Raw genomic sequence first — 23,170 nt, 5'->3', positions numbered from 1 at the left:
ACATGAAACGAGGTGGGAATCCGAACCTGGTAGGCTGATGATAACGTCCACATATATCTGCATAATAACGAGGGAGGCCATCATATTGGCAACTGGCAGAGATCACAACGATTAACAAGCAGAAACTAGAAGACATGAAGGGGTGGGAGGAGGGGGGGCAACCAGAGGGTTTCTGGCACCAATATCTCCGGTGCCACCTTTCGCCGATGTTCCCTTGAGCAAGGAACTTATCTTTTTCTACATTTTGTTGTATTATAGCCTGAATTTAAAATGGATTAAATGTAGATTTTTTTGTCACTGGCCTACTACACACAATAACCCATAACGTCAAAGTTGGAATTAGGTTCTTGATTAAAAATGAAAAGCTGAAATGTCCACAGTCAATAAGTATTAAACCACTTTGTTATGGCAAGCCTAAATAAGTTTGGGAGTAAATTCTTCCTTAACAGGACACATAATAAGTTGCCTGGACTCACTCTGTGTGCAATAGTGTTTAACACAATTTTTGAATGACTACCTCATCTCTGTACCCCAAGGTCGCTCAAACGAGCAGTGAATTTCAAATAGATTCAACCAAAAAAAACCAGGAGAAAATGGATAAACAACATTGTAGTTACTCCACAATACTAACCTAATTGACAGAGTGAAAAGAAAGAAGCCAGTACAGAATAAAAAATATTTCAAAACATGCATCCTGTCATCAAACTTTATTTGCCACATGCGCCAAATTCAACAAGTGTAGACTTTACCGTGAAATGCTTACTAATAAGCCCTTAACCAACAGTGCAGTTCCAGAAGAAGAAAATATTTAAAATAAAATAACTAAAATAAATAAATAAATAAAATATCTAAAATAAAAAGTAATAATAAAAAGTTACACAATAAGAATAACAATAATGAGGCTATATACAGGGGGCACCGGGTACAGGCTAGTTGAGGTAATCTGTACATGTAGGAAGTGATCATGCATAGGTGGGGTGGCAGGTAGCTTAGTGGTTAGAGTGTTGGACAAGTAACTGAAAGGTTGCAAGATTGAATCCCGGAGCTGACAAGGTAAAAATCTGTTGTTCTGTCCCTGAACAAAGCAGTTAATCCACTGTTCCTAGGCCGTTATTGAAAATAAGAATTTGTTCTTAACTGACCTGCCTAGTGAAATAAAGGTCCATTTATTTTTATTTTTATTAATAAATAAAAAGGTAACAAAGAAACAGCAAGTAGCAGCACTGTCGATGTAAATTGTCTGGTGGTGATTTTTATGAATTGTTCAGCAGTCTAATGGCTTGGGGGTAGAAGCTGTTGAATAGCCTCTTGGTCCTAGACTCGGCACTCTGGTGCCGCTTGCCGTGCGGTAGAAGAGAAAACAGTCTTTAACTTGGGTGACTGGAGTCTCTAACAATTTTATGGCCTTTGCTCTGACAACGCCTATTAGAGTGCCTTGCAAAAGTATTCATCCCCCTTGGCATTTTTACTGCTGGTAATTTAAATAGATTTTTATTTGGATTTCATGTAATGGACATACACAAAATAGTCCAAATTGGTAAAGTGAAATGTAAAAAATTACTTGTTTAAAACCTGTTTGTTATAGGGGGCAGCATTTTCACGTTTGGATGAAAAGCGTGCCCAGAGTAAACTGCCTGCTACTCAGTCCCAGTTGCTAATATATGCATATTATTGGTAGATTTGGATAAAAAACACTCTGAAGTTTCTAAAACTGTTTGAATGATGTCTGAGTATAACAGAACTCATATGGCAGGCGAAAACCTGAAAAAAATCCAACCAGGAAGTGGGAAATCTGAGGTTTGTAGTTTTTTAACTATTTGCCTATCGAATATACAGTGTCTATGGGGTCGAATAACACTTCCTAATAATTCCACTAGATGTCAACAGTCTTTATGCTTCTACTGTAAAGGAGAGGGAAATGGGAGCTGAATGAGTCAGTGGTCTGTCAGAGTGCCACGAGCTGGTCATGAGCTCGTTCACGTGAGAGTTAGCTTGCATTCAATTGCATTTCTGAAGACAAAGGAATTCTCCGGTTGGAACATTATTGAAGATTTATGATAAAAACATCCTAAAGATTGATCCTATACACCGTTTGACATGTTTCTAAGAACTGTAATATGACTTTTCTTCTGAACTTTTGCCTGGACCTGCCTGTGCGTCGTGAGTTTGGATATGTGAACTGAAAGCGCTAACAAAAGGAGGTATTTGGACATAAATGTTGGACTTTATCGAACAAATCAAACATTTTTTTGTGGAACTGGGATTCCTGGGAGTGAATTCTGATGAAGATCATCAAAGGTAAGTGAATATTTATAACGCTATTTCTGACTTCGGTTGAGTCTAACATGGTGGATATCTGTATGGCTTGATTTGTTGTCTGAGCGCCGTACTCAGATTATTGCATGGTTTGCTTCTTCCGTAAAGTTTTTTGAAATCTGACACAGCGGTTGCATTAAGGAGAAGTATATCTCTAATTCTGTGCATAACACTTGTATCTTATAATGAAGTTTATGAGGACTATTTCTGTAAATTGATGTGGCTCTCGGCAAAAACACCGGATGTTTTGGAAGCAAAAAATTACTGAGATGTTTTAATATAAATATGCACAAAACATGAAGTCCTATGAGTGTCATCTGATGAAGATCATCAAAGGTTAGTGATTAATTTTATCTCTACTTCTGCTTTTTGTGACTCCTCTCTTTGGCTGGATAATGGCTATGTGTGTTTTTGTGACTAGGCTCTGACCTAACATAATCATATGTTGTGCTTTTGCTGTAAAGCCTTTTTGAAATCGGACATGATGGGTAGATTAACAATAAGTGTATCTTTCATTTGGTGTATTGCACTTGTGTGAAAGTTACATAAAGTTATATAATGTATGAAAGTTACATATTTCAAAAAAATATTTTAGAATTTCACACGCTGCCTTTTCAGCAGAATGTTGTCGAGGGGTTCCGCTAGCCATAAGAAGTAAATATATATTTTTTCTTTAAGTGATGCGTGCATTTGTATTCACCTCCTTTGCTATGAAGCCCCTAAATAAGATCTGGTGCAACCAATCACCTTCAGAAGTCTCATAATTGGTTCAATAAAGTCCATCTGTGTGCAATCGAAGTTTCACATGATCTGTCACATGATCCCAGTATATATATATATATATATATATATATATATATATATATATATTTATATATATATATATATATATATATATCCAGAGTCTGCAACACCACTAAGGGGCACAACGAAGCAAGCAGTACCATTAAGACCAAGGAGCTCTCCAAACAGGTCATTGACAAAGTTGTGGAGAAGTACAGATCACGGTTGGGATATAAAAAAATGTCAGAAACTTTCAACATTCCGCGGAGCACCATTAAATCCATTATAAAACATGGAAAGAGTATGGCACCACAACAAACCTGTCAAGAGAGGGCTGTCCACCAAAACTCACAGACCAGGCAAGGAGGGCATTAATCAGAGAGGCAAAACAGAGACCAAAGATGCAAAGCCCCACAGTGGAGATTGGAGTATCTGTCCATAGGACCACTTTAAGCCGTACTCTCCACAGAGATGGGCTTTACAGAAAAGTGGCCAGAAAAAAAGCAATTGCTTAACTTCTCTAGGGTAGGGGGCATCATTTGGAATTTTGGATGAAAAGCATGCCCAAATTAAACTGCCTTCTACTCGGCCCAGAAGATAGGATATGCATATAATTAGTAGATTTGGATAGAAAACACTCTAAAGTTTCCAAAACTGTTCAAATAATGTCTGATGAGTATAACAGAACTGATTTGGCAGGCGAAAACCTGAGAAAAATCCATTCAGGAAGTATGGTGCACAATCCAATCGTTTTCTATTCAATGCCATTACAGTATCTATCCATTAACTTCGGACTCAAATTGCAGTTCCTACGCCTCCACTAGAAGTCAACAGTTTTTAGAAATTGTTTCAGGCTTGTATTCGGAAAAATGAGAGAGTAAGAGCAGTCTGAATGAGTGCATATTTTGCATCTTCAAAGTGGCATGTTGTGTAAATCAAATGATACAAATACCCCAAAAAAATCCATTTTAATTTCAGGTTGAAAGGCAACAAAATAGGAAAAATGGGGGTGAATACTTTTGCAAGCCACTGTATATAGATCCTAGATGGCAGGAAGCTTGGCCCCAGTGATGCACTGGGCCATTTGCACTACCCTCTGTAACACCTTACGGTCAGATGTCGAGCAGTTGTTATACCAGGTGGTGATGCAACTGGTCAGGATGCCCTCGATGGTGCAGCTGTAGAACCTTTTGAGAATCTGGGGACCCATGCCAAATATTTTCAGTCTCCTGGGGGGGAAAATGTTTTGGTGTGCCCTCTTCATGACTGTCTTGGTATGTATTGGACCATTATAGTTATTTGTTGATGTGGACACCACAGCCCTGTCGATGTTAATGGGGGCCTGTTCGGACCACCTTTTCCTGTAGTCCACAATCAGCTCCTTTGTGTTGCTCACATTGAGGGAGAGGCTGTTGTCCTGGCACCACACTGCCAGTTCTCTGACCTCCTCCCTATAGGCCACCTCATCGTTGTCGGTGATCAGGCCTACCACTGTTGTGTCGTCAGCAAACTTAATGATGGTGTTGGAGTTGTGTTTGGCCACACAGTCGTGGGTGAACAGGGAATACAGGAGGGGGCTAAGTACACACCCCTGAGGGGCCCCAGTGTTAAGGATCAGCTGGATCATCCTGGGGGAAGCTCGTCAGGAAGTCCAGGATCCAGTTGCAGTAGGAGTTGTTTTGTCCCAGAGTCATTAGCTTAGTGATGAGCTGCGTGGGCACTATGGTGTTGAACGCTGAGCTGTTGTCAATGAACAGCATTTTTAAAATAGGTGTTCCTTTTATCCAGGTGAGGGCAGTGTGGAGTGCGATTGAGATTGTGTTATCTGTGGATCTGTTGGGGCGGTACGCAAATTGGAGTGGGTCTAGGGTGTCTGGGAGGATGTGAGCCATGACCTGCCTTTCAAAGCACTTCATGGCTACCTACATGAGTACCACGGCGGTAATCATTTAGGCAGGTTAGCTTCGCTTCCCTGGGCACAGGGACTATGGTGGTCTGCTTGAAACATGTAGGTATTACAGACTCGGTCAGGGAGATGTTGAAAATGTCAGTGAAGACACTTGACAGTTGGTCCACGCATGCTTTGAGTACACGTCCTGGTAATCCGTCTGGCCCAGCAACTTTGTGAATGTTGACCTGTTTAAAGGTTTTGTTCACATCGGCTACGGAGAGCGTTATCACACAGTCATCCAGAAAAGCTGGTGCTCTCACGCATGCTTCAGTGTTGCTTGCCTCGAAGCGAGCATAAAAGGCATTTAGGTCGTCTGGTAGGCTCGCGTCACTGGGCAGTTCACGTCTTAGTTTCCCTTTGTAGTCCTTAATAGTTTTCAAGCCCTGCCACATCTGACGAGCGTCAGAGCCGGTGTAGCAGTATTCAATCTTAATCCTGTATTGACGCTTTGCTTGTTTGATGGTTCGTCTGAGGGGATACCGGGATTTCTTATAAGCGTCCGGATCAGTCTCCCGCTCCTTGAAAGCGGCAGCTCTAGCCTTTAGCTCGATGCGGTTGTTGCCTGTAATCCATGGCTTCTGGTCGGGATATGCAGGTACAGTCACTGTGGGGACGACATCATCGATGCACTTATTGATGAAGCCGATGACTGAGGTGGTGTATTCCTCAATGCCATTGGATGGGGATATTTTATATATGAATGCTTCCGCTCAGTGTTTGATATAAATTGACACTATTTACAATGGGACTTTGAGATTTATTTTAAGCTGCAAAACCCTTTCGCACCACTGCACTTTGTATACCAGGGTTGGCTGGCCTTCTCTAGTCACTCGTAGGCTGTCACTGGTATACTTTTATTTACAAAGCCATTTTGGGTTTACTACCTTTTTATTTGTGTATTTTTATTGTTCAGAAATGTGGTGGGTACTCTCTTTGTTCGCTGGACTTTATCCTGCTAACGGTTCCAAATGTCCAAACTGAATTTGGTAAAAGGGCTTTTATATACTCTGCGCCATCGTCTTGGAACACCTTACAAAATACTTTTAAACTGGAAGAACTAGTTTCCAATTGGTGTTTTTAAATCACTGATGAAGGACTTTGAGGCTGATTCCCTGACGTGTCAATGTTTTTAATTTGCTCTTTTACACTCTTGTGAATTCAATGGTTTTTACTAGATTTTTTGTAGTTTTTTCATGTCTGTCTGTAAAAAAAATTAAATGAATTGGTGCTGCCTATCTTGGCCAAGGCGCACTTGAAAAAGAGATTTTTATCTCAATGAGCCCTTCCTGGTTAAATAAATGTTCAATAAAAAATAAAAAAAATAAAAAATGAATCCCAGAACATATTTCAGCCTATGCTTGCAAAACAGTCATGTAGTATAGCATCCACGTCATCTTACCACTTCCGTATTGAGCGAGTCACTGGTACTTCCTGCTTTAGTTTTTGCTTTGTAAGCAGGAATCAGGAGGATAGAATTATGGTCAGATTTGCCAAATGGAGGGCGGGGAGAGCTTTTTATGCATCTCTGTGTGGAGTAAAGGTGGTCTAGGATTTTTTCCCCCTGGTTGCACAGAAGCCACAGTGACATGCTGGTAAGAATTTGGTAAAACTGACTTAAGCTTGCCTGCATGAAAGTCCCCAGCCACTAGGAGCGCCGCTTCTAGTGGCCGGGGATGGGGTCGGGGGTCTGCATGCGGTCGGATACCCACGGTTACCCATTGGTGAACCGCAAAATAATCCGCTGACAGGTAGAACGACAACATTCTTTCAACCGTTGGGACGGCTCTAGGTTCAGAACAATAACTTTGCGGGTCGGAGACATTTTAAATCAAGATAAGACTTTGAAAAAACCCAGTAGCTTGTTGTGTTGCGAATTCCATTCTATGAGCAGTGAGGCAGACATAAGGCTACCAGCCACTCATCCATGAGTGGGTGTGGACCTGGGAACTGTCCCATACTCGTGTGGTGCTAAAACGTTCTATGTCCACTCGCAGAGTTTATTTCCCTCTCTCCCAGTGAGAATATGACACGTTACCCAGATTACTTTCCCTGGATAGCTTATCTCAAACGAAAATGTAGGCCTAACCGGACGGAAAAAAAGAACGGTTCTGATAAGGGAATAGGCTATGACACTATCACAACAAGCCGGATCGGTCATTACTTATTTTGTTTGCAAAGAACAATTAATTGTGGACTGTTCCAGTATCTTCAAAGTACACCTCAACCGAAAGATTTTTTATGTTTTTTTGCCGTGGCGGCAATGATTTTGCCGTGGCGCAGCGCCACAGCTAAATGACTGCAGAGGAAACACTGTATTAGTGAGCTGGTCATAGTCAATAAACAGTATGAATGTAGGTCCATTATCATTTCTACACATTTTCGATTTGGTTTTAGTCTAGATGAGCTAATCCCCCACTGTATTGGACCCGTAGGCCATATGTTTGTCACCCCTGCTCCATATTGATATATGACCTGTTATTTTGCCATAAAGGTGCTTTAGAGAAGGGCTTACTGGATGATTGATAGTTGTCTCAGAGTGTCTACCAGCCGTGCACACACACACACTCTCTCTCTCTGACTATCTCACTCTCACACACACACACACACACACACACACACACACACACACACACACACACACACACACACACACACACACACACACACACACACACACACACACACACACACACACACACACACACACACACACATACTTAAGTGTACAAGTATGCGCACACACACAGTTCCAGCTGTGAGCATCCCCAATTACAGTGGCACGCACGCATACACAGTTCTACAAGTACACACGCGTACACACTCAGCCTGGAGAAGCCCGTTATATTGTCTCTGCATGGTCTCCTCTCCAATTTAATTTGTCCATTTAGAGAGTGAATGAGCTGATGACACTGAGACAGAGGGCTGTGCTACAGATCTATTCTACAACTAAGAAGAAAAGGAAGCAACCATATCCCAAAAGTGTGTGTGGTGTGTGTGTAGTTAATGTTAGTTTTTTATATCAGGTGTGTGTGTAGTGAGTGTGTGTACCTGATTCGTCAGGGATGTGTGTATCCTCCATGTCATCGTCAGACATCTCCATTTCCTCCTCTCGTCTGATCCCCATCAGCTCTTCATTCTGCATGTTTCTGATCTCCTGGAGGGAAACAACACAACAAAACAGGATTATGACAATGTTCCTTCTGAACAAACTCCTCCTGAGTAGCCTGGCTGCAGACATGGATCAGACACACACACATTCAGATAGATACATACAGTACATAAACTTGAAAGCTCACAGACACTCATGCACACGCACACACACGCACACGCACACACACACACACACACACACACACACACACACACACACACACACACACACACACACACACTGGTTGAAGTTTCCCGTGCAAACTGATTTAAGGTTCAGATTTGCTTTCCATCTATATCGGTACGTTTAGGATATTGAGAGGGTGAGCTGATCCCAGAGCTGTACCTAAAGGCAACTTCTACCCAGAGCGATACACAGAGCATGAGGAGTGGAGATGAGATAAGACATGAAGGCAGGTCTCAGAGCAGGACTGAGTTCTCCCTCTGCTGCACTTATGGGACAGCAGATAGCAGAGAGCAGCAGCCTGCATGTAATGTATGTCCTATGCTGTTTTGAGTATAACTGTACTGATATATTTGTCCTATAAGCATACTGCTGTAGCCACTGTGCTGTTGGCTGTGTCTAGCTCAGAGTAGAGTGAACTTCCCCTTAGGGTGTGTTCACACATAGTCCTCTTTAAAAGAACCGATCTCAATCCTTTGTCTTTGAATGTGGACTCAACTCTTTTTCATACACTTCACCTATTTTTCGGTCCGAATCCTGTGTATTCACATTGCTATGTTTAGAAAGGAACCAGGATCTCCTTCCAACATTCACTCAATACATTCTTGGTTTTTACAAAGTGCCGGACAAGCCATTCCATCAGATCAAGTTACACTGCTACAAGCTACACTTCAATGGAAATGAACTCATTAGGCCCTAATCTATGGATTTCATGATTGAGAATACAGATATGCATCTTTTGGTCACAGATACTGTACGTTAAAAAAAAGGTAGGGCCGTGGATCAGAAAACCTGTTAGCATCTGGTGTGACCACCTTTTGCCTGATGCAGCGTGACACATCTCCTTCACATAGAGTTGATCAGGCTGTTGAATGTGGCCTGTGGAAAGTTGTCCCACTCCACTTCAATGGCTGTGCGAAGTTGCTGGATATTGGCAGGATATGGAACACGTTGTCGTACACACCGATCCAGAGCATCCCGAATTCAATGGGTGACATGTCTGAGTAGGCAGGCCACAGAAGAACTGGAATATTTACAGCTTCCAAGAATTGTTTAGAGATTCTTGCAATGTTGGCCGTACATCGTAATGCTGAAATTTTGAGGTGATGGCTGCGGAATAATCTAATCACAGTATCTCTGTGCATTCAAATTGACATCAATAAAATGCAATTGTGTTCGTTGTCCATAGCTTATGCATGCCCATACCATAACCCCACCACCACCACTTCGTTCACAACGTTGACATCAGCAAACCGCTTGCCCACACGATGCCATAAAACACTGTCTGCCATCTGCTCAATAAAGTTGAAACCGGCATTCATCCATGAAGAGCATACTTCTCCAGCATGCCAGTGGTCCATAGAGGGTTAGCATTTGCCCACTGAAGTCGGTTACGACGAGGAACTGCTGTCAGGTCAAGACCCTGGTGAGGACTAGGTGCATGCAGATGAGCTTCCCTGAGAAGCATTCTGACAGTTTGTGCAGATATTCTTCGGTTGTGTAAACCCACAGTTTCATCAGCTGTCCGGGTGGCTGGATGTGGAGGTCCTGGGCTGGTGTGGTTACACGTGGTCTGAGGTTGTGAGGCCAGTTGAACGTACTGCCAAATTCTCTAAAACAATGTTGGAGGCGGCTTAGAGAAAAGTATTTTAAATTATCTGGCAACAGCTCTAGTGGACTTTCCTGCAGTCAGCATGCCAATTGCATGCTCCTTCAAAACTTGAGACATCTGTGCTATTGTGTTGTGTGACAAAACTGCACATTTTAGAATGGCCTTTTATTGTCCCCAGCACAAGATGCACCTGTGTAATGATCATGCTGTTTAATCAGCTTCTTCATTTGCGAAACCTGTCAGGTGGATGTATTATCTTGGTAAAGGAGACATGTTCACTGACAGATGTAAACACATTTGTGCACATTTGAGAGAAATAATATTTTTGTTTGGGTCTATTTCCTGAGTAGAGTCACAGTGGATTGGAGCTGAAGGTGAATTGAACCATTCACAATCAAAACCAATTTTACATACGAGTAAATAAAAATATTAAACTGAGAATATTCTGATGATCACTCGATAAAATCAAATTGTATTTGTCACATGCTCCGAGTACAAGTGTCAGACCCTGACCATAGTTTACTTTGTATGTTTCTATGTTTTGGTTGGTCAGGGTGTGATCTGAGTGGGCATTCTATGTTGGATGTCTTGTTTGTCTATTTCTATGTCTGGCCTGATATGGTTCTCAATTAGAGGCAGGTGTTAGTCATTGTCTCTGATTGGGAACCATATTTAGGTAGCCTGGGTTTCACTGTGTGTTTGTGGGTGATTGTTCCTGTCTCTGTGTTTATTGTCACCAGATAGGCTGTATAGGTTTTCACACATTTATTGTTTCATTTAGTTATTTCATGTCGAGTTAATTTTATTAAAGAACATGAATAACCACCACGCTGCATTTTGGTCCGCTTCTCCTTCGACAGACGAGAACCGTTACAGAATCACCCACCACAATGGGACCAAGCGGCGTGGTAACAGGCAACAGCAAAAGGAGTCGCAGGAGAAGCAACAGCAACAGCGGCAGCAGGAGCAACAAAATCTGGACTACACAACATGGGAGGAGATAGACAGGTGGGCAGTCGACCCAGGGAGAGTGCCGGAGCCCGCCTGGGATTCGATGGAGCAGTGTGCAGAAGGTTACGAGAGAATGAGGTTGGCGAAGCAAGCACGGCGGCGCGGAAGGAAGCCCGAGAGTCAGGGAGAGTGTGGCAGAGTCAGGAGTCAGACCTGAGCCAACTCTCCCTGTTTATCGTGAGGAGCCAAGGAGGAGACCAGAACCAGAGCCGGTGTTGGAGGTGACCGAAGCAGAAACTGTGAAGGAGTTAATGGGGAAATTGGAGGAGAGAGAAATGAGGGAGTTGCTGTGTTGGTGCGTCAAGCATGGAATTCGCCCGACGGAGCGTGTCGGGGATTTGATGGCACCTGGGTCAGCGCTCCATACTCGTCCTGAGATGCGTGTTAGTCGGCTGGTGAAGATGGTGCCAGCCTCACGCACCAGGCCTCCTGTGCACCTCCCTAGCCTTGCACGTCCTGTGCCAGCACTGCTCTCAAGATCTCCAGTACGCCTTCACGGTCTAGCCCATCCTGTGCCACCTCCACACACCAGCCCTCCGGTGGCAGCTCCCTGCACTAGGCTTCCTGTGCGTGTCCTCGGCCCAGTACCACCAGTGCCAGTACCACGCATCAGACCTACAGTGCGCCTCGCCTATCCAGCGCTGCCAGAACCTTCCTCCTCTCCTGCGCTGCCGGAGTTTCCCGCCTGTTCAGCGCAGCCAGAGAATTCCTCCTCTACAGCGCTGCCAGAGTCTCCCGCCTGTTCAGCGCAGCCAGAGCCTTCCTCCTCTCCTGCGCTGCTGGAGTCTCCCGCCTGTTTAGCGCTGCCAGAGCCTTCCGCCTCTACAGCGTTGCCCGGAGTCTCCTGCCTGTTTAGCGCAGCCAGAGCTGCCAGCCTGCATGGAGCAGCCAGAGCTGTCAGTCTGCATGGAGCAGCCAGAGCTGCCAGTCTGCATGGAGCAGCCAGAGCTGTCAGTCTTCATGGAACTGCTAGAGCTGCCAGTCTGCATGGAGCAGCCGGAGCTGCCAGTCTGCATGGAGCAGCCAAAGCTGCCAGTCTGCAAGGTGCTGCCAGTCTGCAAGGAGCTGCCAGTCAGCAAGGAGCTGCCAGAGCTGCCAGTCTGCATGGAGCAGCCAGAGCTCCCAGTCTGCAAGAAGCCGCCAGAGCTGTCAGTCTGCAAGAAGCTGCCAGAGCTGTCAGTCTGCAAGAAGCCGCCAGAGCTGTCAGTCTGCAAGAAGCCGCCAGAGCTGCCAGTCTGCAAGAAGCCGCCAGAGCTGCCAGTCTGCATGGAGCAGCCAGAGCTGCCAGTCAGCATGGAGCAGCCAGAGCCGCCAGTCAGCATGGAGCAGCCAGAGCCGCCAGTCAGCATGGAGCAGCCAGAGCCGCCAGTCAGCATGGAGCAGCCAGAGCCGCCAGTCAGCATTGAGCAGCCAGAGCCGCCAGTCAGCATTGAGCAGCCAGAGCCGTCAGTCTGCCAGGATCCGCCAGTCAGCCAGACTCTTCCAGATCTGCCAGTCAGCCAGGATCCGTTAGTCATCCAGACTCTTCCAGATCTGCCAGACTCCTCCAGATCCGCCAGTCTGCCAGACTCTTCCAGATCCGCCAGTCAGCCAGACTCTTCCAGATCCGTCAGTCAGCCAGGATCTGCCAGAGCCTTCCTCCACCACGCTGCATTTTGGTCCGCTTCTCCTTCAAAAGACGAGAACCGTTACAACAAGTGTTGACCTTACCGTGAAATGCTTACTTACATTCCCTTAACCAACAGTTCAGTTCATATTTACCAAATAAACTAAAGTAAAGAATTATAAAAAGTAACGGAATAACATAACAATAATGAGGCTATATACAGGGGGTACCAGTACAGAGTCAGTGTGTGGGGGTACAGGTTAGAAGTAATTTGTACATGTAGGTAGGGGTGAAGTGACTATGCATAGATAATAAACAGCGAGTAGCAACAGTGTACAAAACAAATGGAAGGGGGGGGGTTCAGCTGTGCAGAGGACAGCTGTGCAGCCTAAGTCAAGGAACAGAGAGCAAGCTTTTTTTTCCTACTTTCTCAAATCATCAATAGCATCATGTAGCCCATATACGTTTTGATTTCTAAGACATTATAAGGATTGCACCATTCACAACTAAAGTTGCCAAATAACTCTGTTTCAAATGATCACTTTTATGCTCAACATTGACACTTCATATGAGGAAAAATATATACATTTCTATTTTATTCAGCTAAATTCAATTACATTCTTCTTACTATAAAATCATATAATATAAAATAATGGTGTGGGACTTATAAGCATATCTTGTCAGCTCAACGAACCGACATGGAGCATAGCCAGATAACATACAGTAGGCCAACTCATATTCCCTTCTTCTGAAATAAAAAATGATGTTCATATCATGTTTCTTCAGACCTGACAAAAATAAATATTGGATTTATAGTCATGGTGTGTATTCAATTTATTTAGACTTTTATACATATTACAACGATACACATCTGCTTGTATGAGCGGAGGCCTGGGGATACGAAACGTGTTTATGTTAACTAACGGTCAATCACAACGAGAGCGGCAGTCTTATGTATGACAATAACCGGCTGACCAAATGTTATGACCACCACAGCCCTAGCTGCCTTGCTTAAAGTTATTGTCTGTGCAGTGAGTAGAAAGAATGAGCCTGCGGCACAAATGATATACTATTCCCTATGTAGTGCACGAATTTTGACCAGAGGGCTCTACTCAAAAGTAGTGCACTATATAGGGATTAGGGTGCAATTTGGGACGCACCCCTGAGGCAATAAGAGCAGTGGTAGCAGAGAATAGACCCGGGATCATAAACTAAATTCAGCCTTTGGACAATTTTTTTCTTGAGCGGACGGACGGTCGGGGCCGGAACATAAATACAAATCATTTGTAGACTACAATTTGACCGCAAGATGCGTGCGTGTCACTCTATTATGAGTGGAAATACTTGGGAACAGATTTCCAAAATTCAAATCACTTGGAGCTGATTTCCTGGTGCAACAATGAAAATGACAAAAGTCCAACTTTTTGGCTCAGAAAATATGGGGGCAAAATAAAACCCGCCGGCCGTCAGTTGGGAAACCCTGTACCAGAAGACAAATATTTGTAGTTGAGAGATGGATAGATGTTGCTCCACATATAGGTGTCTTTTGGACATGCACATTTTAAAGAAATTAACTTTCAAATATATTTTCGTTCAACGTTCTATTGTATATAGGATATATACTTTTTCCCATCACATGCAATAAAATCCTATGAACTAAGAGCATGTTATCTGCACACTGTCAACCCTGTCACAGACACTTATGCAACTGCATAACTACACTGGATAAAAAGATAAACCCAACATGTAAAGTGTTGAACTCCACTGTTGGTTAAGGGCTTGCAAGAAAGCATTTCACGGTGAAGTCTACACTTGTATTCGGCGCATGTGGCAAATAAAGATTTCACAATAGCAGCACTTAGTTGACCAGGGCAGCTCTAGCAGGGCAGAAATTTGACGAACTGACTTTTTTACCGCCAATGCTTGTCTATGGCGATTGCAAGGCTGTGTTTTATACACCTGTCAGCAACGGGTGTGGCTGAAATAGCCGAATCCACTCATTTGAAGGGGTGTCCACATACGTTTGTATATACAGTGTATCTGTGACCAACAGATGCATATATGTATTCTCAGTCATGTAAAATACATAGATTAGGGCCTAAATAATTTATATCAAATTACTGATTTCCATATGAGCTGTAACTCAATAAAATCATTGAAATTGTTGCATGTTGCATTCATATTTCTTTCAGTATATTATTTAAAGGCATGTTTGCGATAAATCCAACATTTTCTCATTGATCAAGTATCTCTTGTACAAATACACTGATATATAATATCAAACCTATTAAGTTACTGTGGGGCCATGACTCCTCTGCCATTACTCCTCATGCGGTGAAGAGCACTGGACCATATGGTGTTCACGAAATTAACAATGATACATGTTTCACACATAATGAAAGTTTAATAAGGTAAAGTTTTCCTCAAATTAATTGGGCGAAGAGGGTTGACGTGTAAATAGACCGAAAAGAGAGAATTTATTAAATGATCCATGTGGTGTATATTAACGTGCACTTCATTTAAAATAACAAGCTTTTAAAATTCAGCATCAGTGCATAATTTCTACTTAAAATATCAAAGGGAAGCAAAAGGCACCCATTTCGTGGAATGGATAGATGGCTGGATCTGAATAGGTAAATTGATAAATAAAGTAAATGGATGAGTGACTGTGTGAGGAGGCAAATGGATAAATGAATGGATGGAAGGTAGCAGATGTTCGTTGTGATTGTTTCAGACTGACGGTGAAATTTCTGCACTCTTTCAGTCCTGCTATTCTGTGCATCCTGTTGTCTGACAAATACAGAACAGACCTTCAATAAAGATACTGCTGTAGGGTGGGAAAATACTTCCTGGTTGGAAGATTTCTGGAATCAGTATGGAATAAACAGGAAATCTGGAATCGTCCAACTAGGATTTCTGGAAAACCTAAGAATTTTGGGGAAATGTTGGAATATTTTTGCTGGATTACTGTGTGACTGCTACATCACTGTTCTCCATTTACAGCACAGTGACACACACACACCACAACAGTCTTTCTGAATTGAAATACATTGTCTATCAATAAATAAACTCCCAATAAGAGAGCTCTAATATTCCTCTAAGGACTTGATCCCTGAGACTCAAGGTCTGACAAAATCAGTAGAACAATAGAAGATTGGCCTTTGTGATGACAGAGATTATGTCCAGTAGAACAGTAGAAGATTGGCCCTTGTGATGACAGAGATTATGTCCAGTAGAACAGTAGAAGATTGGCCTTGGTGACGACAGAGATGTCCATTGACAGTAGTATATGACAGGGTAAAGCTGCGTCATTAAGCCATCTACACTTACAACAGAAGGTGATACATCTGTGTTAAAAGCTCAGTTCCAGGTATCACCATACGCATGCTTATGCTTCTGCAGGGAATAGTGTTGCTGGATCACAATAACTGAATATTCACAGCCAACTGTAGAGTGTTAATATGCATCTATACACAAAGAGGCACTTCCAGTTCTCAGTATGAGTTGTTAACTCTCCAGAGTTCTATTCCTGGTGTCATTAGGATTGTACTGTATTATATTGCAACTGTGTTTTTAATGCATTAATATTCACATAGAGCTTCATTGAGATGTGTGTAGGGATGTTTTAGCTCTATGCTGTGAAAATAAACAGGCAATGTCATGTTTATGTGTTTTAAGCCTAATTTTTACCTTAGTCAGTACCCAACACAAGAACTACAATGACCTATGCAAAACCGTGGTCATGCATAGTTACGTAGCAAACGTACACAGACAAGTGCAACCCTGCAATAATGAACTTGGGTTCTTGTGTTGCGTATATACATGCAAGGGGTAAATTAGGCATGATTGTAATTTTCTTCTTAGTGAGGAGTGTTTTCACTAGTCTACACACACCACCTCACACCTACCTTTAGAGCATAAGAGTCTCTACAGTCTGAGATCAAGACATACCAGCTATACCTCTGATTGAGTCCATCATGATATACACTCACCCAAACACACAGCTACCAACCCATCAAATTGTATACCGTCAGTTACACATGACCTGCACATAAAAATGATTCTCACTTTACAGAACACCTATACACTGCCACCGTGCATCAACAGTTTGTAATGAGTCTGTTCAACTAGTTTGTAATATATCTCCTGCACTAGGATCTCCATAGAAGAGCTACACCGTCTCCAGCCTGTGATCCACGGTGACCGTGTCAGTGTTACTGTGAGATAGAGATCAGGCTGTTAATTACACACCATATCTGCTGTTTACATATTGGTGGCCTCAGAGATTTATACCCAGATCAAACTTACCCGTTTGGCCCTAAAATGACAGCAGCGCCACACTTGAACACCCTCCATTAAAGAGGGAAACGTGTTTGTGGTAATTAATGCAGCATTTGTTGGAAACAACAAAGAAAATAGAGAACAAATCTGAGCATGACCTACATTTTACACGAAACAAAACATTAAAGTAGGTTATTTGTTCACCTACTGGATGAAAGCACAATCAGAGGGTCATAAAATAAAGAAAAAACATAAGTGTGTTTTGAGGTGTTATGTAAAAAGAGATCCAGTGTACTCTGGTTGAGTTAAAGGGTGAGTCCACCGTTACCTGTTCCTGGCAGTGAGACTGAGCACTCACCGGACTGGACTCCCTTCAGAGGAGAGAGGGGTAAGTAGCCTGTACCTGGTCCTGACCGGAGCTCCTACTCTGGGACTGAACTAAGTAGAGAGAAAGGGTGTAGCCTAGCCTTCAACCTGTGTTTATTAGGCTAGCTGTAGTATTTACCTCTTAGGCTAGTACTTAATGTTGATGTTCTACAATCTCAGTTCCTTTATAATACTTAAAGAATACCACAAGGTTCCATTTTAGGACCAGTTCTTTTTACCATTTAAATTAATCTAAGGCTAATGTTAAGCCTTGTTTTAAAGCTAGTGTTTGCTTTTAACACTCCAACACAAATCATCCTGCCAAGACAACACCATGAATTTCACAAAAAGTAGTTGGAGGCTGGAATACTGGAGAGATGTTTACATATTGTTCACATAAAGGACACAATAATATGGAGACTATACTGCACTTCACCAAATGAATAGAATGCTTAAATAATTGTAGAAAAAGTAAAAGGACCAACCTCTGCTTGCTTGCGCCACACGTCCAGGTTCTTGCGTTGAGCTTTGGAGAAATGGTCCCATGCCTTTTGTTTGGAAGCAGCGTGGAATACAGACACAATCTGCTCAACTGTAGCAGGGGATGCAGGGGCCAGTTACCATCCAGAGAGAGAGAGGGCGGGTGGGAAGGAGCAGAGGAGTGAGAAAGTGGAATCAGGTAGGAAGACACCTTGCTGTATGTTGATGTGTTTTTACTGTTATTTTCTGTTCTATACAGTATAGTACAGCTCTGGGTCAGAGTCGTGAGTCACCCCGTCTCGAGGTGATCACAGAGAGCCCGTCCTAAAAATGCAACAGGAAGATCAGACGGCTTGCAGCAGGCTCCTGCTCTATTCACACACACCCCTGCCCTGACCATGGCCTCACACACTTGCTTGCACACGCACCCACGCACACACTGCTCCTCTTTCTCTCCTCTCCTCCAGTGATACAGACTCAGTAGAGATTGACTGTAGAACACGGGAATTCTCTGAAGGGACAGAGATCTTATCAAGAGATCAAAGTAAAGTCTCTACCACTAACTGAAACCCTCTTTTTGTCTAAAGCCTCTCCTGTTTTTAATTACAACACATCTCATCTTCGACGACTCTCAGACGCTCTGAAGGCCACAATCAAAGGCTGTCTCTGTGTCTAAAGCCTGTTTCTGAGACTGGGGCTGTGTGTCAAATGGCAACCTATTCCCTACGCAGTGCCCATAGGCCTCTGGTCAAATGTAGTGCCCCCGGAACAAGGTGCAATTTGGGATACACCTTGGCTCTCCTCATTACTGTTCTTATCGTGGGTTAGATAGAAGGGCTGAGTGGTCATATCCCTGAGCCTGAGTAAGATGACAGCTTTGATTCAGGGCTGGTGTAAGACACGTGTCTGTTCATCACACCCTCCTAATCACTCCTGTGATTGACAGCTGGGCCTGGTATTAACAACCAGCCTCAGATTAGTTACAAGAACACGCTCAGTGTGTGAACCCAGAGCAATGGAGAAAATGACTCAATAGGTGAAAATAGATTAAGCTAGAGATTGTGAGACTGTACTAATTGTCATAACACTTTTCGTTTCTCATAATTAATGTGTGTGAGTGTAGTGTATATGTGTATGGTTGAGTGTGTGCGTGTCAGAATGACCCATTTACTCACCTGTTGATATAATGCAGCATAGTCACAGATTGTCCAGACAGAGTACTCACACAAGACATAGTTCAATAAATGTTCAACGACTCATAATATACAATATTAAAGAACTGGTCAGCTTTCCATTCTGTGAAGTCCAATGTGGAAGCATGAACACTCCCACAGTTTTACCACAGCTTTACATCGAAACAGGTCATGTTAAAGGGTTTCTCTTTTTGCCAAAGGGGTCTTAATGATCTAAGGGGGGAGTAAATAGGGCCACCACAGTTGTAGCCTTGACAGGGAGGGAGGTAGAGAGGGAAGAAATGGTGGAGTGAGAGGTATGTGTCTAGATCAGTAGTGGCTTCTCAGAATCCTTCATTTGATGGAAGAGATTGATGGGGAAGGAAGGGGAGAGCAAAGTATAGGTTGTGGCCTCGCCTTTTATGGGTGTGTGTGTCTGAGTCCGAGAGATAGCTGATGGATAAGTGTATGTTCTTTGTTGTTATTTGTAGACCTCCAGCTAGAGTTGTGCCAGCATTTCTAAATGAGGCCATTAACTATCTGTCAACCAGGTTTATCTTGTAGATTAAATATGCAGTGGCAAAAAGACAAACTAAAATCCACCAAACATGATGGACACAGATCCAAATCTAGATGTGATCTTCTATAAAGATCATCCTGAGTGAAATACGAAGCAGGACTCTGGTCAAAAGCAGTGCACTACATAGGGAATAGGGTGCCATTTTGGACACATCCCCTGTTTAAATAACCTGCTTCAGAGCAGGCTTTTTAAAGGAACCATTCCATTCAAGGTGACAACAACCAAATGCCAAATGGAGGGATATGTGATATTGAATTATATTACATTTGGAAACAACATGTCTATGTATTCAAATGTGCAGCTGTGAAAAATCCTGATAAATATGGATGTGGCTTTGTTCACGGTATGACAGTGTATCCCTGCCTCCCAGGACACCAAAGTCTGTGTTGACATTTGTAAGGGTGAAACCGCAGACAAACTCCTGAATAGAAATACATGTTTGTATGGATTATTGTGATGGAGGAGGGTGGACTTTAAAAGAGAACAAGAGAGAGACCCACATTGTTCTTTCAAATACATCACTGTATAAAGAAAAGCAATTATGTGCTCCATCTCAATGTCCATGCTAACACACTACTGTAGGTGCTGCATCACCAAAGACATCTGAACTCCTGCATTCTCTTAGCATTGGCAGTTGTGAATCAGATCAGCTATACATTTTCCCTTTTGACCTTTTCAATCATCGATATGTCTCATTTATTTGCTTCCATTTGTTTTCATGTAGAGAGATGTTACTTACTTTGATTATATGGCTATGGGTTTCTTCATATCAGCCGACTACATGGCTAACGCAGGCTAACGTCCACGAGAGGAGTTTGTGTCAGACCTCTGGGGGGGGGAGATTTCTCTGGAATATTTCTACATGCAGCACTAGATTCTGTACTTGCGGGGCCAAAAAACAAACGTACCTTCTTTATCATCAAATAAACATTGCTCCTAAATACTAGTTTAACACACAAGAGGTATACAACAGCATGCTTTTTGTAAGAATTTAGAGTGCATTGAGTGGCCACAGAGTTGGTGTTTCTTTGCTACGCATCTTATTAGCCCTGATGATTGCTTTGTTTATATGTCTGTCTGTGATGATTGTTATGTCTATGTGATTATCGTTATGTTTATCTGTGGCGATTGTGTTGGTGTCAATCATACTCAAAAGTGAGAGCCATTGAAGCGGAGGTTTCATGAATCCTACAATAGAAAGAGTACTTAGTACATAAGTTACTGTATGTGATATCAATATTTCACAGGCCCAATGACAGATCATCGCCATTCAATGATCACTCGAGCGCGTTCATATAGTCCTTGTGCGAGGTAGCTCCGCCCATCACAGGTCTCCTGCAACCTCAGACATGGATATCTGTAATCCCCCCGGCAGGTATGGGAGTGTGTTATTTCCTTGGTTCTTAGTGTCACGCCTGTCACAGCTGTGGGATACAGAGAGACTGCCACAGAGAAGGTTAAAGCAGGTTTATAAAACTATATCTGCTCCCTTTGGGATGTTGTCTATTGAAGCACAGGAGTTACAGCTGAACGGCTGACAAACAAGTGTTACATCTGTAGATTACCCACATGCCCCAGGGTAGTCCCGCCTCAAGCTTAATGAGTTCCCCAGTTGGCGCTCAGAATGATAATATGGATGGGATGATGACACCAGAGGTGTGGGCTCGAGTCACATGACTTGGACTCGCGTCAGACTTGAGTCACAAATATGATGACTTGGACTCGACCTTGACTTTAACACCAATGACTCATGACTTGACTTGGACTTGAGCCTTCTGACTCGATACCCTCCCCAAAGCCCAAATATGAAAAACGATGCTATTAAAACAAGTGTGCAGCGCATCAACTCTTCATTTGGTTAAAGTTGGAATCGGACAGCAGCAAATCAAATTGTGCGTGGCAGTGCAGAGGAACGTTGGCGGCTAAATTCAGATTTAGCTCTTGGAAAGATGATATAAAGACAACGCTGTATGAACAAAAAAATGGATTGGAACTTGCAAAACATGCGGGAAGAAAATTGCAGACGGAGGCGCAACAATTTCTAACTTTGTTCGACATTTGAAGCTACACAAAGAACGGTAAGTCGTGGCCAATATAGCCGACAGCTATATATTTTATTACTTTACTAGTGTATCATGTAGGCTAGCGTAACGTTAAATCAATGAGCCTCCACACAGTCAATCAGTGCGGGAACATGATTATTGCACCCAAGACTGAGCTACAACTAGCTAGGCAGTTGGTAGCCTAAATCCTGCCTGACGTTCCTAAAAATAGGTTGGGCAATTGTGTACAAGCCTACATCGATCGATTGCGCCCCATAGTGACCCTCGATAGTCGATCACATTTGCACACACTGTATTATTGACTGTATGTTTGTTTATTCCATGTGTAACTCTGTGTTGTTGTATGCGTCGAACTGCTTTGCTTTATCTTGGCCAGGTCACAGTTGTAAATGAGAACGTGTTCTCAACTTGCCTACCTGGTTAAATAAAAGTGAAAAAAAGAGCACATTATGACTTGTTTAGGACTAAAAAAACTCAAAGTTAAAGACTTGAGACCTGACTTGATACTTGACGGTCTTGACTTGAGTGACTTGGTCCCACCTCTGGATGATACTATATTAATTTGCTCTTGCTGATCCAGGCACTGGTACTATCTGAATGTCACTGGCTGACCCAGGTACTGGTACTACCTGAATGTCTCTGGCTGACCCAGGTACTGGTACTACCTGAATGTCTCTGGCTGACTCAGGCACTGGTACTACCTGAATGTCTCTGGCTGACCCAGGTACTGGTACTACCTGAATTTCTCTGGCTGACTCAGGCACTGAAACTATCTGAATGTCTCTGGCTGACCCAGGTACTGGTACTACCTGAATTTCTCTGGCTGACTCAGGCACTGGTACTACCTGAATGCCTCTGGCTGACTCAGGCACTGGTACTACCTGAATGCCTCTGGCTGACCCAGGTACTGGTATTATCTGAATGTCTCTGGCTGACCCAGGTACTGGTAATATCGGAATGTCTTTGGCTGACCCAGGTACTGGTAATATCTGAATGTTTCTGGCTGACCCAGGTAGTCTAATGGTTCTGACTGACCCAGGTACTGGTACTACCTGAATGTCTGACTGACCCAGGAACTATCTGAATGTCTCTGGCTGACCTGGGTAGTCTAATGGTTCTGACTGACCCAGGGTCAGCTCTACAGGAGTCGACAGTGAGATTAGCACCTAAAAGCCTCATTAGTGAATCTGCCATACAGCTGCTCTCCTCAGACAGAGGTGTTAGAGGTGTCAACCACTAGGAGATGGAGAGATGGAGAGACAGAGAGAGAAAGAGAGAGTGAGGGAGAGGGAAGCTGGGAGAAAGACAATAAAGATGAAGAGAGAGATTGGGAGATGGAGCTGGAGAGATGGCCACTGGGTTTAATGATGATGTGCTAAGAAAGATAGCTAACAGCTCCCTAAATAACCTGTTCAGTGTTATTGCTGCCATCACTGGCCTTTAGCAGCCAAACTGCTCCTTCAAAGAGTATTCCCATAAAGGGGTTCTTCAGAAGTGCTCTGTTTGTGCTCTGCTGTGTGTGTGTTTTCAGAAAATACCATTTCTGTTTAATGTCCCGAGTATTTGTCATGTATGGAGCACTAACCTGTAATAATAGGACAAGTGAACTGACATG

The 23,170-nt window shown here is 43.1% G+C and overlaps 1 protein-coding gene across 1 annotated transcript in view; it reads right to left on the bottom strand.

The window, feature by feature from the left end:
- The window catches only part of LOC135545982 (ecto-NOX disulfide-thiol exchanger 2-like), a 289,160-nt gene that overhangs the window by 27,947 nt on the left and 238,043 nt on the right, over positions 1-23,170 (bottom strand). The window contains exons 8-9 of the mRNA XM_064974014.1: positions 17,746-17,852; positions 8,099-8,204 (exon numbers count right to left, since the gene is read on the bottom strand). Coding sequence (XP_064830086.1) covers positions 8,099-8,204; positions 17,746-17,852 — 213 coding nt within the window. The remainder of the gene's footprint in view (positions 1-8,098; positions 8,205-17,745; positions 17,853-23,170) is intronic.

This window comes from Oncorhynchus masou, chromosome 9 (genome assembly GCF_036934945.1).
Source record: "Oncorhynchus masou masou isolate Uvic2021 chromosome 9, UVic_Omas_1.1, whole genome shotgun sequence".
NCBI classification, from domain to species: Eukaryota; Metazoa; Chordata; class Actinopteri; order Salmoniformes; family Salmonidae; genus Oncorhynchus; species Oncorhynchus masou.
Note: the sequence above shows the minus strand (reverse complement) of the source record. Positions and strands in the feature narration are given on the sequence as shown.